We start from the raw sequence: 18,469 nt of genomic DNA, 5'->3' as shown, positions 1-18,469 counted from the left end.
TGGTCTTATTTTCTGTTCAGCCCAGAAAAGCCTGATTTTTTTCTGTGGAAAATCCAGTGATTGGATTTTCTTCAAGGCTAATCAGTAATTGATTAATCTCCTTTCCTTCATTTGGGCAATTGCTCCTCATCACTGAGAAGTTTCCTCCTGGACTAATGTGCCCACATTAATATTTTAATATTTAGATCCAATACCTGTTCACTAAGTTTACCATCTTGAAAATTATATTTGCAAAAACTCTGTAATTTGTTAAGCTCATCTTTTGGAGTGATACACACTTTCAACTTTTAAAAAAACGTTGCTGTCCTAATTCCTGATTTTCAAAAATGAAGTTATGTAGTGTATATCATAGAGATATTTTTCAGCTCACTCAACAATATCATAGGCATTTATTTTTATGACTACTTATTCTGATAACAGTTCAGTATGATTGCTCTAATGCCATATCAATTCTCAAATTGGAACCAGGCGTAATAAATCATGCTACATATTGTTTATGAATGATTACTTTGAATATTTGCTTCTATTTAGTATGAAACACAATAAAAATATGCTTATAAAAGGTAAAAGATAAAGAAAATGTTAGAAATGTTTAGAATACATGCATAAAAGTCAGTATTACTATTTTTCAAAAAAAAAACCAAACACATAAAATATATTTTAATGCCTTTAAGCATAGCCTTTAGAATCAAAATGGTATCACTAGCTGTGTTAAGTGTTAACTGTGTCCCCAGGCCCTTTTAAATCCTCAATTTTTCTTATCTGAAAATAGGAGAAAAGTTACATTTGTAAAGCAGTTAGCACAATGCTCAACACATAATGATAGCAATAATTGATTGTTATGGCATGTTGTATTTCTGTTTACACTTTTGTTTTTCAAAGTCAATAATCTCAAAAAATTTGTTGTGCTATCAGAACTTGTGAAAAGCCAAATTATGAAGAGAAAAATCTCTTCCTTGGGTTTGAGTTGAGGAATACTATACCCTGGAAATCAAGAGATTTAATTAAAATGAGTCTGTGGGAAAATAAACTGCTTATGAGAATAGACTCAAACTTCAAACTTATCACGCCCCCAAAGGAACTCCTCTTCTCTGTACTCCTACCTCATCCCTGCTCGGTTCATGGCTTTCCTATTTCAGTCATCCTTCAGGAGCTCAGAGCAAAAACGTCTGAGTTATCCTTGACTCCTCTTTTTTCTCTCCCATGCCAGATCCAGTTCAATTACAAATCTTAATGGCTCTCCCTTCAAAATATCTATTTAGTTCCACATCCTTTGCTATTTCACCTGGTCTAGCCTGAAACATTAAAAAATCAAATCTCATTTTGATTTGTATTTCTGTAAATATAAATAAATATTAAAATATCAGTGACTACTCTTTCTAGTTTCCATTTTGTATTTTGAGCATAATCTTTAAAAAATTCTCTATAGGTATTTTAGTATAAAAAACCTCAAAATGAAGATGACTATTTTGTGACATAACCTCTGCTCTTCATACATAATGCATTTAAAACATATCACAGAATTCTTACTGAAATAAATCATAGCATAAAAATGTAGTAGTTACAAACCTCTAAATGATCATTTGCTGATCAGTATTTAATTATCAGTATTTAAGATGTATTGCATTAAACTAGCATTTCTTCTATCATTAACTGAGGGGTGATCCTTTACTTTGTAGCATCATTCCTACATCTTTTTTTGTTTCACTGCTTGCTTTTCTTCTGTTGGAGAAGTATTAGGACCATGAAAAGGAAGAACCAAAGAGGAGGAAGAAGACATGTGTTATTTAGCCTTTCACACTGATCTTCACTAACCCATGTTTTCATGAGCACCAGATTCACCAAGTTTTCAAAGAGGAACAGCAAGTGTTTGATGATGAAGGAAGTTTGGATTTAATTTTCACTTTGAGACACATGGATACTATTCCCTGAAAAAACATTGGCATTCTGAGGATGTTCAAGCGTTCTTTCTCCAGAAGCTACCAATAGCCCCAACTGCATGTGAGCCTCCGGTGGCTCTGAGGGCTGTCAAAGCAAAGATGTTAGAAACCAGCTGCCTCCTTTATTCATCCTTTGAGATCAGACAAAGGTGTTGGTGGACTTTTCTGCCACCAAATCCTTAGAGCAGCAACTTGCACACAGAATTTGCTCTTACAGAAAAGTGATCCAAATTATATGGGACAAAAGAAAAGCAGTAATAAGAAAGATAACTGAGTCCTGCAGTTTACTGAGCACATTCCATGTACTCAGGACTATTTCAATCATATCTCATATATTATTTTGTTTCATTGCTAGAACATAAACAAGCGAACAATTGTGGGCCATCCTTAGAGGAATGGCTTCAAGTAGGGTTATGAAGAGCACCCGAAATCTTCAGGGCAGTTCAAAACCACCTTACAGACAAATATTTTAAAAGGTTAAGGTAGGAGCTTTATAAACACAGTGAATATTTATTTATTTATTTATTTGAGAGAGAGAGAGAGGGAGAGAGACTGCGTGGGCACACGTTGGGGGAGGGACAGAGGCAGAGGGAGAAGCAGATTCCCTTCTGAGCACAGTGCAACACAGGGCTGATCCCAGGATCCTGAGATCAGGACCTGAGCTGAAGGCAGATACTTAACCAACTGAGCCACCCAGGTGCCCCAACCACAGTGAATTCTATATAGGAAATCCTTCATGATACATAGTAGCAGTCCTTTGACTAAAGACAGAGTCTGAGACCCTCAACAGTATGACTTGGAAGTAGCAATAATCTTGTCAGCATCACTAAAGTTGTTTCTTAACCATCCTTAAGTATTTATTGCGCACCATAAATTCAGATGTACTGTATTTTTTTTTCAGAACTCTTGTATTACTTAACATGTGTCCTTCTCTGTTTCTTATTTGTATATTTTGATTTTTTTGATCAAGAAAAAATTTTTCTGGGTAACTCTTCCTCCACTGTCAAGACCAACATTTTGCTATTTTTCCCCCTAGAACTGGAACAATGACTAATGTACCAACAGATGTTTCTAATTCGGAATGTCTTATATTCTTTCCAGGGAAAGAAAAAGTTTAAACTTAAGTAGCTGCTCTTTATCACTAGATCAGGTGGTGGAAGAAAAATATCACCCTTACAAAGTACTTCTTCTTCATCTTTCCTTCTTTATTCTGCAAATTTTCTCATTTCTGTCTTGGAGGCGACATCTACTAATAGCCAGTTTACATCATGGCTGTTGCCCAATCCTTCTTCCTAAGATCAGAGTAGGCTAAGCCACAAACGTGAATAAGAAATCTAAAATGTAAGCATCATATTCTGTGTTGGGCAATTGCTGATTCTGGCAATCTTTTATCACCTTCTTTTGGTTCTAGCACCCAGCTTGTGTTTCACGTAACCACCCATCATCCTGCTAAGCAGCTGATATGCTTCAGAGAAGTAGCTCATGTGGCTCAGGCCTAAATAATAAACATTAGCCTGGTCCATGACTAGTTCAGAAGTAGCACATGTGGCTCAGGCCTAAATAATAAACATTAGCCTGGTCCATGACTAGTTCAGAGAGACAGTAGCATAGCCTAATTTAGTACAACTAGAATGAAACCTGAGACTTTAAACCAAAGGTTGAGGGAATAGGGCACATCGAGTACATTGAAGAGGAAGCATGCCGCCTGAATGCTGCTGGCACCAAGTTTGGAACAACCAGAAAGATTCTTCTGAGACTGGAGCTGAGATTTTTGGGGTTGTTTATCACATAGTTTATCCCAATAAAAACCTAAGTAATATAGAATGAAAGGTGATAGATCAGGTTCCAGATATTTGAGGTATATCCTCCTGACTTACCCCCATATTAGACTATTAGCAGCAGAAAGTAAGATAAAATATATCAAGACTGGATGATAACATTTTTAATGCTACAGGAAATAAGTTCTCTTTCTGCTAAGATTATTAAGCTACTAAGATTATTAAGAACCCGATACTAGTGGCCATCTTCTGTGACACAAAGAGGAGCTCATTGCAGAATGAAGCTAATCAGAGACTGTGATGAAAGGCATGTAGAGTCAGAGAGACAGAGAAAGAGAACCAAAAGCAAAAAGGCAAAAGGGAAAACACAAGTTGCAAGAGAAAGAGGAGTGAGCAAAGAAAACAGAGAAACAAATGAATTAGAGGAATCAGTTTTGCATATACATGTTAGGTTACAATTGCCCCTGTGGCTGGCATTTTTCAAATAGGAAATACAGATATAGAAATTGTAAGTTAACTTATTCAGCAGTTAATCTGTGCCAAACACTGTTAAATGCTCTCATTAAAAATCTATAAGTCAATGTAACCCTAGGAGATTGTTAAAATGAAAAAAGCTTGATATGTAAAAACAAGTAAAATAAAATGCTATGTGTAAGAGCTGTCATATAAAGATAGTAAATGCTTCGGGAACACAAAAGAAAGAGATTAACTCTATAAGTAAATGAAGGTGGATAAGTATATGGAAAAATAGTTCACATAAAATGTAGGTAAAAACCAAAGAATAAGTTGAAATTGCTTAGTAAATAAATTATGAATGAAGACAAGTAGAAAGCTTGCCTTGGTATTAGGGACTTTAAATTCGTGTATGCTATTAATACACCTCACTGATTTTCTTCAATGTTTTCTTTTTAGTTAAAGCTTTAAATTTCGCTAAACACTCTTGAGAGAAGAGGTGAGCAAGGTTGACCTGTGTGGGTGTGTGATATTAGAAAGCATCAACCAGAGATTACACTACCAACTCTGTGGAATCATTCAGATGGCAACTGAATGACTCCTGCTCCTCTTTCCAAATACTTCCTCAATTTGTCGAAAATGTTTCATTTCCTTCTGTCACCTTACATGAAATCAATCCAATTAGAGATTCATTTGAATGAGCAAGTTCATCTTTCAGAATGGAAAGATAAAATATAGGGGGAGGCAGAGGGGTTAGAGTCCTTTATGTCTTAGCATTAGCTTAAACTAATTCTGTGTAGCCAGACCTTACAGTGTGCAAGAGACACATCCTGTGCAGATGGCAGTGTTGTGGACTGGTCAGAACTTTGCGTTTTCTTACAGTCAGAAAGATCCGATTTGCATCTCGTCTCTACCACTTTATTACTTTATGTGCTTGAGAGAATTATTTAATGATCAAGGTGTCTCAGTTGCCTCACTAACAAATGAAGGAACTGTGTTTATATTGCTATTGTTATGTCATGTACACACACTGACTAGAACAGTGTCCAGAGCCTCGTGAAGCAACCAATAAATGGTAGCTATTAATATTAGGATGGAGGAAAAGTGGTAATTCTGTAGCAAAAACAATGAGATCCCAGGTGAATGTAAGAAAGCAAAGGCATACTTAGCCTTTTCAGTACTTTTGCCTAAGATGCCAGTGGGAGCATCAGTGGTGGAGTTGAGGTGCAAATATATCATAATGTGTCCAATGTTTTTGGTGATGAAAAGATCATATACAGTGCATTAATATTGCATCAACATCTGATTTCTTCCATGATTCTTTCTGGATTTTTGTGTTTACTAACTATAACTTCTCTTCTCATGACTAGTTCTTACAACGATAAGCAACATGGGTGCTTAAGGGAAGTGAGAAGAGTGTCTTAAACAAAGGTGAATATTTTAAAATTCTATATCCTGGCCTACTTTGCAAAGCCATATTTTACCATATCTAATTTTTTCAAGTATAATTAACATACAGTGTTCTATTAGTTTCAGGTATCTGATATGATGATGCAACAATTCTATACACTGCTCAGTGCTCCTCACTGTAAGTGCACTCTTAATCCCTTTCATTATTTCACCCATTCACTCACTCACCTCCCCCCTGGCAACCACCAGTTTGTTCTCTGTATTTGAGTCTGTTTTTTTTATTCTCCTTTTTTCTCTGTTCTTTTGTCTTATTTTTTCCTAAGTTCCACCTGTGAGTGAAATCATATGGTATTTGTCTTTTTCTGACAGACTTATTTCACTTAGCATTGTATCCTCTAGATCCATCCTTGTGATTACAAATGGCAAGATTTCATTCTTTCCTGTGGCTGAGTGGTATGCCATTGTATGTATTTACATCTTCTTTATCCATTTCTCTATCAATGGACACTTTGATTGCTTCCATATCTTGGCTATTGTAAATAATGCTGCAGTAAACATAGAGGTGCATGTATCTTTTCGAATTAGTGTTTTTGTATTCTTTGGGTAAATTCCCAGGAGTGGAATTGTGGGGTCATATGGTAATTCCATTTTTAATTTTTTTGAGGAACCTCCATATTATTTTCCATAGTGGCTACACCAGTTTGCATTCCTAGCAACAGTGGACAAGGGTTCCTTTTTCTCCATACCCTTGCCAACACTTGTTATTTCTTTTGTTTTACTTTGTTTTTAAGATTTAATTTTTTATTTTAGAGAGAGAGAGAGCTTGAGAGCAGGGGGAGGGACAGAGGTGGTGGAAGGGAGAGAATCTTAAGCAGGCTCCATGCCCAGTGCAGAGCCTGATGTGGGACTGGATCCTATGACGCAGAGATCATGACCTGAGCTGAAATCAAGAGTCGGACGCTCAACCGACTGAGCTACCCAGACGCCCCTCTCCCTCCACCATGTTCTTCAGATTCTTTCACACTGGTTAGACCAAGTTCAAAGCCACACCCTTGAAGAGTGATAGAGTAAAATTACATTTCAATTTGTTTTTCCCTCCCAAATCTGGCTAATGTAGTTAATTGACAGAAGCAACTGTTGTTTCTAATCAGATATATAAACTATAAACCTCAAGGCAATTTTTCTCTTGCCAGTGGTTGCCCTTGATGGCAAAGTAATTACCATATTAGCAGCATTCCCTCAATTTCAACACTGAGCATTTCTCCCACAAAGCATGCTGGAGAAAAGTGCCAGGCCACAAGGCAGTTTAATAAAACCACTTCTGCCTTCACCCTGTGTAAATGTAAATGCCCATGCTGACTGGTCTGTTCCACCTGTGTAAGGCACAGGTTTATTTGTTTTTCTTTTTCAGTTTTAGTGTATAGCAGTATATTACAGTGCAATTGTTAATGGGACCAGTGACTCCACAGTTTTAAACCTAATACTTATGTCTTGAACATGAAATATTCAAATATTGTTTGGTGCATCTGGCAGGGTTGGTCTCTGCCATGACACCATACTGAATTATTTTGGTTCCCCAGGCTCCCTCTTGTCCTCAGGCCTTGCCCATGCTGAGCTGCTGAGAACCCAGTCCACTGCTCCTTGACTCTTTTCACAAGTCTAACCCCTGTTCACCATACAGGTACCAGTTCAGTTGTTACTTCCTCCAGGAAGCCTTCCCTAAAGTCTTAATTCTGAGTTAAGTGGCATGCAGTCATGTACGCTCCTCACATTACAATTCAATTGCTTATTTACTTAGTGGAATTCTCCACTAGACTGAATTTTCTGAGATCAGAGACACTGTTTTGTTCACAGAATGCCTTTAGCAGCTGGGAGGAAATATTTGTCGTAGTATCTTTTCAGTAAATATTTGCCGTTGTATATTTCACTTTTTGTTCATAGTTTGTTTTTGTTTTTGTTTTGTTTTTCTGTGCTATGGTAAGCATTTGCTCTCTTCACCAATTAACTTTGATGACTATGGTTTGCTTTAGCCAATGGGATGTGAGCAGATATGACATACAACACATCTTGGTAGAAACGTTAAGAGCACTTGCATGGTTTGACACTCCTCTTCTTCCTGCCTTCCACAGTCAGCAAAGTATTTTTCAAATAGTGGCTACTCTTCTGTTAAAAACAAACAAACAAACAAACAAACAAACTCAACCTAGTAAATTTGAAGATCTTTGTTAAGGGATTCATGAATCGGACAGCATTCCATGTAGTAAGTAGAGGGGAGCGCCAAGGAATTGTACAAAATGGAAGGTTTTTATAAGAAGGAAGGTGGGGCAAAAAAATTATTAGCAAAAGAAAAGGATGGTTTCAGGCAAGCTCAGAAGCAAAAGGCCGTATCCTGAAGATTGCCTCATCTTCCTTTGAAGAATGGAGGGGGCCCACTTAGCCTGTTACTTCATTGGTGCTGATCAGAGAATTCCCGACTTACGGTTAAAACTACATCTCCAGGGGAGATTGAAATTGCAATTAGATTAGGGATTAGCCCCTAGTTTGGAGACTCAACCTAAGTAATACTATTTTGGGTCTGTGGTTTTCTTTTTAATATCTCAGACTTGTTTCAAATAGAGAAGACACATGATGCAAGCCAAGCCCAAAAGAGCCCAGTAGAGCCCAGTAATTTGCATGACAAATGACTGTTGTAAATTGTTGAGATTTGAAGATTGCTTGTCATCACAATAAAAGTTGATTAATAAAGAAATTGATACCTAGAAGCAAGGCACTACTGTAACAACAAAAAACTAAAGTATGTAGTTTTGCACCATGCCTACTATGGGAACTCTAATGTTAAAGGAGGCTGGAAAAATGACAACCTATACTATACAATGGGTGAAAATTTTGGTAAAATTGTTACCTGAGATAATTTGAAAGGCAGAAAATACACCTATGAACTTGTGACTTTGGCAAAGACTTTTTGAAACAGAATGTTGGTGGCCCCAAATTGCTTATTGGGCATTATAAGAAAGAGATGAGCTGAGAAAATAATTGGCCTTTTTTTTTCAAATAAGTATGGTAGAGAAAAGGAGAATCCAGAAATCCAGAGAAAGAATTAAAAGATGCAACTGTTTCTCATCTCCAGCCAGTAAACTATTTACAAATTAAGAAAAAACCTCAGTGCAAAGACCAACTCAAGGGCATGGAAAGTCATTTTCTAGTTGTGTGTGCATTTTCTTACATGGAATAATTTGAAATATTTTTAGTGAATGTAAAGTATATCAGAAATTTAACAACTTGAGGGACGCCTGGGTGGCGCAGGTGTTAAGCGTCTGCCTTCGGCTCAGGGCATGATCCCAGCGTTCCGGGTTCGAGCCCCACATCAGGCTCTTCCGCTGGGAGCCTGCTTCTTCCTCTACCACTCTCCTGCTGTGTTCTGTCTCTCACTGGCTGTCTCTCTCTGTCAAATAAATAAATAAAATCTTTCAAAAAAAAAAGAAAGAAATTTAACAACTTGAGCAAATTCTGAATACAAAAATACCATAGTAATATAGGGAATTTTAAGGATAATTTCAAAGAAACTTTAAAATGGATAAATGGAAGAAAAGCAATTTATACTATCTATTCTCTTTTAGAAACCCATTATAAACATTAGAAGACATGAGCAGTTATGCAAAATTAATATTATAAAGTGCCTATAAAATGCTTTTGTCATCCTTCATAATATGAAGAGAAACTATTTTCATTCTGTTAAGTAAAAATACACCTAATTAAAATTATTACTACTACTAATAAGACTCAAACTTGAGAGCAAAGACCAAATCAAGACTGTTGTCACCACACTATTTGTTGAGACCTTTGATTCCTTTAAAGTGATCCCTGGTAAGTCATTTCACTTGGTACAAAATGGCTCAGGGTAAAAAGACCATAGATTTGGCCCAATGAAAGTCTAAAGAGTTAAAATTATCTGTAATTAAGCCCAGAAGAATGTCTTCTAATGATGGATTTGGTTACTGGCAGGAGGCATTAACAGGAAACAAAGGTATCAAAGAAACCAAGAATATTTTTGAAAGTGTAGTAATGCCCAAACTGCCACCAGCCTGAATTAAAAGGAGTTGTGATTGTTTGAACAATAAAACTATTCTTGAGCCCTCAACTTTCTATAGGCAGGCTGAGAAAGCTGTTCGGTAGCCAAAGAGGGCAATTTTTCACAAAGATGATATGAGAAAAGGAAAGACCTCCTGGAAGATGAAGTCAAGAGACATGAAGGACGATAGACTATGAATCTACCTCCAGGAAACAAAACCAAAGGGGCACCTGGGTACCGCAGTCGTTAAGCGTCTGCCTTCAGCTCAGGGCATGATCCTGGTGTTATGGGATCGAGCCCCACATCAGGCTCCTCTGCTGGAAGCCTGCTTCTTCCTCCCCCACTCCCCCTGCTTGTGTTCCCTCTCTCGCTGGCTGTCTCTGTCAAATAAATAAAATCTTTAAAAAAAAAAAAAAGGAAACAAAACCAAAGGTTGATTAAGTTTCCTACAATAACTCAGATTGGTAGACCTTATAACAATTCCTCATTGGGATTTCAGAATTACTGTGGGTCAGTGATTGCTGGGTTCTCCTTTTCTTCCCCCTTCTAAATAAAGTGTTTATTGTGGGTTCCACTATTTTATTATGGCTGTGTGGGGTGCAAATAACAAGTCAAGAGGAGCTATGTTTGAGCATGATATATATTTTAAGAGCCTGGATTTCAATCTAGGTGTTTTGATTGAATGAGACCTTAAAGTATTGTTAGAATGGTGACTGTTTGTTTATAGGGAAGGAAGTGAACATTTGTAAACAATGGCAGGCTGTGGTAGATTGCATTATTTTACAAATATTCATTCCCTCAATACCCTCACCGTACTTCTCTGTGAACAAGGTCTACTTTCTTGCCCACAGCCTTCAGCCTAGGTCATATTACTTTCTTTGGCTAAGAGAATATCTCAGTAGAAGTTTTAAATGTTCTTGCATGTTTTGCATGGCTTGATGTCCAGTCTCTTGATTTTTCCCTCCAAAATGAGAATAGTATGTCCAAGGTACTGGCTTATTCCTTCAGCCTGGCCAAGGAATGAAAATACATGTTTCATGGAGGCAAGATCTAGTTCTACCAAGCTCAGCTAAATCTGGCAGAACCACCGCCCTCATGATCTTGAGCCTATGTGTTCTTATAATCCACGAGGACATTGGGATTATTTGTTACTATAGCAAAAGCTAGCTTACACAAGTTTCGAATGAATGGTTGATGAAAATAAAGAAGGAAGAATTGTATTGTCCATAAAAATGCTTGGTTTATATACAAAAACCAAGTAAGTGTCTGAACGTACACAACTAAACAAACTCTCAATCAGAATTACTCGTAGGAGGAATTTATAGATACTAGTTGAGTTGTTTGGTTATTTGGCTACTTGGACAGTAGTTTTAACCTAAGTCGAAAGAAATGGCCCTAGATTCAATGGCATAAAGGAGATATTAATAGGCTTTTCAGATCTCTTACATTTCTTTTAAAAAAAATCAAGAAGTATCTCTAGACCCAAAATTCTAAAAGAAATTCCAGTATATATTAGAAGATGGGTCAACATTTCCAAGAATCTGGATAAAGAAGAGGCCTGCAGATTTAAAAAAGGGAATACCAAAGTTGAATGTTTGGGACATTGATTGTTTAATGTTGTATATGCATGCCTTTTTGAGTAATAAAAATTTGTACCTGGAATGTAACTCAATTATATATTACTTTTTCTTTGAATTTCCTTCATTCTATAGTAAAGATTACTTATTAACTGGAAAAAAAAAGATGAAAGAGTTTTACTTAAAAATATGTTTTGAATGGCATCCAATTGTCACTGAGAGAAGGATTGAATCAATAAATGTGACAAAACCTCAGGGAATTATGAGTTCAAAAGTTAATGAGAAGAACAGTATGGAGGTTCCTCAAAAAGTTAAAAACAGAACTACCTTATGATCCAGCAATTGCACTACTAGGTATTTACCCAAAGGATACAAAAATACTGATTTGAAGAGACTCATGCTCCCTGATGTTTATAACAGCATTATTAACAATGGCCAATTATGGAAAGAACCCAAATGTCCATTGATTGATGAATGGATAAAGAAATTGTGGTATATATCCACAAAGGAATATTACTCAGCCATAAGAAAGAATGAAATCTTACCATTTGCAAAGACATGGATGGAGCTAAAGTATATTATGGTAAGCAAAATAAATCAGTCAGAGAAAGACAAATACCATATGATTTCACTCCTAAGTGGAATTTAAGAAACAGAACAGATGAACATGGGAGGGGAGAGGCAAACCATAAAATAGGCTCTTTTTTTTTTTTTAAGATTTTATTTGTTTGACAGAGAGAGACACAGCGAGAGAGGGAACACAAGCAGGGGGAGTGGGAGAGGGAGAAGCAGGCTTCCGACTGAGCAGGGAGCCCCATGAGGGGCTCTATCCCAGCACACTGGGATCATGACCCGAGCTGAAGGCAGACACTTAACGACTGAGCCACCCAGGCACCCCCATAAAATAGACTCTTAACCATAGAGAACAAACTAGGGGCTGCTGGAGGGGAGGTCAGTAGAGGGATGGCTTAAATGGGTAATGGGTATTAAGAATGGCACTTAACTGTGATAAGCACTGGGTGTTATGTGTAAGTGATGAATCACTAAATTCTACTCCTGAAACTAGTATTACATTGTATGTTAACTATCTGGAATTTAAATAAAACTTGAAAAAAGTTGATTAGAAGCTCCACATACAGAATGAAGTTATCTAAATAGCCTTACTTAGGAAGGTCTGTCATCTGACTACAGGGCTGACTAATCCTCTTAATGATCTTTTTCCCCCCTTATTCATCTTTTTAAATGCTTTTGCAGCTGGGAAAGTTAGCACCATCAGTGTTATTTTTAAATTCTTTTTTTTTTTTTGCAATTAGTACAATTTTAACAGTACAATATCATAAATATTTCTTCAGCAGTCATACATTACAGAATTTTTATTCAGTCCTGTCAAAATATAATTGCTATATCCAACCTAAAGCAATTAAAATCTGAACTGTGAGGTAGTGGAGATTGAGAAACAATCTCATTACAATGAATCAGCATCACTGGAATGATTCACCTGATACAAGTTACCAATCAAATGAGTTAAGGGAAGTGGTTAATATTAGATTTATTATATCAGTACAGTTAAATTTAGATGGTAAAACTAATAAACAATGTTCTGACGTGAGCTAAGGAAAAGAGGAGAAACGCATCAGAAGGGATGACCCAAAGAGCATTCTTTCGGACCTTTGTGCAAGAACCCAAACAGCTCTGCATTTTAGCAACATGTAATTTTAAAGTTAACAACTTACCAAGCCCTTCCTTGTGTGTTAACTTTTGAATGTCCCAGCAGCCCTAGTGAAGGAGGGTGACTTGGAACGTCTATTCTGCAAAGGAATGAGACTGAGCTCTGAGAGGTGGACGCCTCCTCCAAGCCTGTCAGTTGGTCTGTGTACAGAATCAGGATTTACACTGAGATCTGCCAGCACCAAATCCAGGGGTCTTTTCATTCCATTCTCATGGTCCCCTGGAGAGGGACTTGAGACAATGGGCACCTAAAGGCCAGAAGAAAGAAGAATGTGATTATGAGGAAGTGGGAGGTAAGAAGTGGAGATAAATACAGAGAAAAGAATGAGCACAAAATAAAGCACATTTCCCTACAAAATGATTTCAAGTGTGAAACTTCAGGGGGTGCCTGGGTGGCTCAGTCAGTTAAGCAATCGACTCTTGAACTCAGCTCAGGTCTTGATCTTAGGGTCCTGAGTTCAAACTCACCTTGGGCTCCATGCTGGGCATGAAGCCTACTTAAAAAAAAAAAATCAAGTGTGAAACTTCTTTGTAAACTTGAAAATCTATAAATGTTATTTCTAAACTGTGCCCATTTGCACATGAAAGGAGGAGAACGACTCCCTTATTTTCTCTTCTGCTTCATTTTCTATTTCCTTAAAATGTTTTCAAGTTTTTATTTAAATTCTAGAAAGATTTATTTTTTTAAGCTTAATTTATTCATTTGAGAGAGTGCACGCATGCAAGGGGGGAAAGGAGCAGAGGGAGAAAATCTCCAGCGGACTCCTTGCTGAGCTCCATTCGGAACCCCATCCGCGACCCAGGAGATCATGACCTGAGCCAAAACCAAGAGTCCCATGCTCAGCCAACTGAGCCACCCAGGCGCCCCTAGAAAGACATGATTATTATAACTGGTCCTATTTCATGGATAGCTAATTTTGTGAACTTTTAAATAATCACATCCACAAAAATAATAGAAAGGATAAGAGATAGATAGCCAACAACTATCTTTCTTAAAGGGGAACTGGTCTATTGAGTCCTTCATGAATCCATTCATTGAATAAGTATTTGAATACCTGCTACATGCCAATCTTTTGATCAACTGAGATGAAGCTTATAAGAAATGACCATCTACTTCAGGAGCTTATAATTTAACAGGTGTGTCAAGATTCCTATGTGTGAAATAAGTAATAAACTCATGGTGATAATGATTTTTGTATTAACAAGAATGGTTCATGAAATCAATTCTTTGGACATGTAGAGACTGGGTTAGGTAAGGTGCTCAGTCGTCCGGAGGAAGCTTAGGCCACTTCTGGGCGAGGCCCTCACTTCATCCATGACTAGCACCGTGCTGGGTAGCACCCACTCAGCCCTTGCCCACACCATGGCTTCCGTCTCAGAGCTCACCTGCATTTACTCGGCCCACGACCATGAAGTGATGGTAACAGAGGAAAAGATCAATGCCCTCATGAAAGCAGCAGGTGTAAATGTTGAACCTTTCTGGCTGGGCTTGTTTGCAAAGGCCCTGGCCAGTGTCCACATTGGGAGCCTTGTCTGCAAGGTAGGGGCTGATGAACCTGCCCCAGCAGGAGGTCTTGCTCCATCCACCACGGCTGCCCCCCACACCCTGCTGATGAATAGGAGGTGGAAGCAAAGAAAGAAGAATCAGGAGTCTGAAGATGACATGGGCTTTGGTCTTTCTGACTAAACCTTCTTCTGAAACTATTCAATAAAAAGCTGAACTCTAAGAAAGAAAGAAGGAAGGAAGGAAGGAAGGAAGGAAGGAAGGAAGGAAGGAAGGAGGAAGGAAGGAGGGAGGGAGGGAGGGAGGGAGGGAAGAAGGAAAGGAAAGGAAAGGAAAGGAAAGGAAAGGAAAGGAAAGGAAAGGAAAGGAAAGGAAAGGATGAAAGTCTAAGGGGGATCTTTACAGTTTCATAGAGGAATTAGACTTAAGAGGAGTTTGATCATACCCGTGCATGAGATTCATTTAGGTGAGTTCAAAAAGCAAGAACAAAGATGTGGATGTAGGAAGCAGGCAAGAGAGTACAGAAGTATGTTAAGGAGAGCAAATTACTAAAAGTCTTAGTACTATAGGAAATACAAGTTATGTGCCATATTTATACTTGAAACCTCTGCATGCTTCAAACAATAACATTGTGAATGAAGACTATGGCTAGCTCAAGTGAGATGAAGGTAAGCAGGTCTGTCAAGATCACAAGGGCCTCTAGCTCCTTTGGCATCTTTTACTAGCTCGGTGGGTATCACAGCCAAGAGAGAAGCATTGCTAGGACATAAGGACCTATGCTGACTTGAAAAGTTTAAGTAAGTTCTGGTTGAGAAGTACCAATCTGTGAAATCCCCACTGTATTAATGAAAATAAGAAAACCACATTCATGAATATACATTGTTCATGCCTTCACTGAGCTGTTGCTACATGGAATGGAAGAAACTCTTGATGGTACTTGAAAGGGTAATGAGTGTATAGGTACTAGTATTATTTGATTTGTGGAGAGTATAGTCAAGAGATTCCCTATGCCAATTGATTTCAACTTTTTTGATTATAGTCCAAAGTAAGAAATACTTAGACTGCAATCTATACACACATTCATAACTATATCTATATTGATATATGTTACACATACAAATTGTTACAAAACAATACACACTTTATGTTTATCTGGCTAAGAGTAGACTGTGTTTGCTGTTTAACTGTGGTGTCAGAAGCTATAAATTTCTTTCATTGTCATTGCTTTTGTTTCCCCTGTAGTCTTTGGGTTTTCATAGAGACTCCTTAAATAACATCTGAGGCTTTTAGTTCTTTTAGCTTCAATCTCATGATATTTTACAGGAGCCCTATTGTTATTGATGCAAGGTATAGAGTGAGGAAGTATTCTATGGGCCTATCATTACGTGTCAGTCTTTTAGTGAGTCTAAGCTGGGTATTTCCCTTCCCTCAGGCCAGTTAGGCTTTAGTAAAACCCCAGTCAGTTAGGCTCTGGTAAAACAGTTTCTGTTGAGGGTAGACCTTGCTAAGAATGTATTTCAAAACGGTTACTTTTTCCCTCCTCTGGCTGGAAGTACTAGGGGATTTGTCTCCCATCTTCACAGTGAGAACATAGGAGCTCTGGAGGTAAAACTCATAGAAATGGAAGAGTCCCGTTAAAACTGGGTCCCCTTGGAGTTTTTAACTCTTAAGCTAGTCTACATGGAGCCACTTAGTAAATAATCAATTACAGTTCGAAGTATTCTTACAGATACTGGTTCCTGCTCCTGGATGCTTTCCCTGGGCTTCTACTCCTGGTAAACTGCAATTCTCTGTATCTTCCTGTCTGTCTCTCTGTTTTGGGGAGCAACACTTTGTCCTTTGACCCCGGTTTTCTGATGACTCTAAAAACTCATCAAAATTCATTTCAGTTTGTTCAGCTTTTTTCTTGTTGTGAGGATAGGAATGACAACTTCCAAGCTCTTTCAATACTTTATATTATGTGCAATTAATACATTTTTTCTGTTCTATTTAATTATTATTTTAAAAATTGCTGGTTGTGGGGTGCCTGGGTGGCTCAGTCTGTTAAGCATCTGCTTTCAGTTCAGGTCGTGGTCTCAGAGTCCTGGGATCGAGCCCCGCATTGGGCTGGCTCCCTGCTCAGCAGGGAAGTCTGCTTCTCTCTCTGCCCCTCCACCCTCATGCTCATTCTCTCTCTCTCTCTCTTGCTCTCTCTCTCTGTATCTCAAATAAATAAATAAAATCTTTTTAAATAAATAAATAAATATAAATATTAAAAATTGCTGGTTAAAACCCACTAAACTGAGTTAGTTTGGTGATTTATAAGAGTATTAAAAGAAAATACAATTGAATTATTCTATACCCTGAAAGTGGGGAAACTATGATTCCAGAAGCAATGAAAATGATTAACTTGATTAGATAAAAATTAAAAATGTGAAAATAAACACAACTAAATAAAAAAGCAAATGACTGGCTTGGAAAAAGTATATGTTATACACAAATGGTTCATATCTCTAAGATACATAAAAACTTCTAAAACTAAAGAAAAAAGACAATCCTATAGAAAAATAGGCTAGAGGGGCGCCTGGGTGGCACAGCGGTTAAGCGTCTGCCTTCGGCTCAGGGTGTGATCCCGGCATTCTGGGATCAAGTCCCACATCAGGCTCCTCCGCTGGGAGCCTGCTTCTTCCTCTCCCACTCCCCCTGCTTGTGTTCCCTCTCTCGCTGGCTGTTTCTCTCTGTCAAATAAATAAAATTTAAAAAAGAAAAATAGGCTAGAAATATGAATACAATTCATAGGATAAAGAAATGAAAATGGCTGTTAAACATAAAAGTTTTCAATTACATTCATAACAATAGAAGTGCAATTTAAAATTTCACTGAGTTATTATTTCTTTCTTATCAGATTGGGAAAAATCCAGAAGTCTGCAACATATTCTGTTGACGAGGCTGTGAAGAAATAGCACCTTAATACGCTGTTATGGAAATACAAAATGTTGTAACTCTTACAGAGAGGGGAATTTGTCAATATATAGCAAAATTACCTAAGTACTTACCCTTTGATTTAGCAATCCCACTTCTAGAAATCTACTACAAAGATACATTGAAAAAAGGACAAAAAGATAGGTTCACAGGAATTCACTGAAATACTATTTGTAGGGGCATCTGGGTGGCTCAGTCAGTTAAGCCTTCGACTCAGGTCATGATCTCAAGGTCTTGGGACTGAGCCCCGCATCCTGCTCCCTGCTCAGCAGGGAGCCTGCTTCTGCCTCTCCCTCTCCCAATGCCACCCCCCCATCTCATGCATGGGCATGCTCTCTATCTTAAATAAATAAAATCTTAAAAAAAAGAAGAAATACTATTTGTAATAACAAGGATTGTAAACAACCCAAATGTTTATTAATAGGGAATGGGTTAAATAAGACCATGCTATATCAATACAATAGGATACTTTGCAGCCCCTACAAAAGAGGCCAGAGAAAGCTCCCTTGCCCCTTCCACCATGTGAGGTTACATTGAGTAGTCAGCAATCTGCAATCCAGAAGAGGGTCTTCACCTGAACCCAACCATGCTGGCATCCAGTTTTGGACTTCCATCCTCCAGAACTCTGAGAAATAAATTGCTGTTATTTATAAGCCACCCAGTCTGTGATATTTTGTTATAGCAGCCCAAATAGAAATAAGCTATCAAGCCATAGAAAGACATGGAAGAAACTTAAATGCATATTATTAAGTGAAAGGAGTTAATCTGAAAACACCACAAACTGTATGATTCCAACTATATGATATTCTGGAAAAAGAAAAACCATGGAGACAGTAAAAGGATCAGTGGTTGTCAGCAATTAGAGAAGAAGGAGGGAAAAATAGGTGGAGCACACAGGATTTTTAGGGCAGTGAAAATATTATAATAGGGCATAGATGTCATTATACATTTCCTAAAACCCATAGAACATACCAATAGTGAACCCTAATGTAAGCTATGGACTTTGAGTGACAATAATGTGTCCATGTAGGTTCATTGATTGTAATAAA

General features: G+C 37.7%; 1 protein-coding gene and 1 long non-coding RNA gene across 4 annotated transcripts in view; both read left to right on the top strand.

The window, feature by feature from the left end:
- Positions 1-5,746, top strand: part of LOC103661551 — a 106,571-nt gene extending 100,825 nt beyond the window's left edge. For 2 of the 3 annotated variants that reach the window (XR_568166.2, XR_568167.2), the window contains 2 exons: positions 5,542-5,602; positions 5,702-5,738. This is a non-coding gene — a long non-coding RNA (uncharacterized LOC103661551). Of the gene's footprint in view, positions 1-5,541; positions 5,603-5,701 lie in introns of all 3 variants that reach the window. The other variant, XR_005833711.1, reaches the window with a different exon arrangement.
- A 7,929-nt stretch (positions 5,747-13,675) lies between these two features.
- Positions 13,676-14,736, top strand: LOC103661653 (60S acidic ribosomal protein P1-like). The gene has a single exon (XM_040625967.1). The coding sequence runs from the start codon at positions 14,271-14,273 to the stop codon at positions 14,640-14,642; it is 372 nt and encodes a 123-aa protein (XP_040481901.1). The 5' UTR covers positions 13,676-14,270; the 3' UTR covers positions 14,643-14,736.
- Positions 14,737-18,469: the final 3,733 nt, after the last annotated feature.

Source organism: Ursus maritimus, unplaced genomic scaffold, assembly GCF_017311325.1.
Source record: "Ursus maritimus isolate PB19 unplaced genomic scaffold, ASM1731132v1 scaffold_9, whole genome shotgun sequence".
NCBI lineage: Eukaryota > Metazoa > Chordata > Mammalia > Carnivora > Ursidae > Ursus > Ursus maritimus.
The sequence above is the reverse complement of the archived record's forward strand: the minus strand, read 5'-3'. Positions and strand labels throughout refer to the sequence as shown.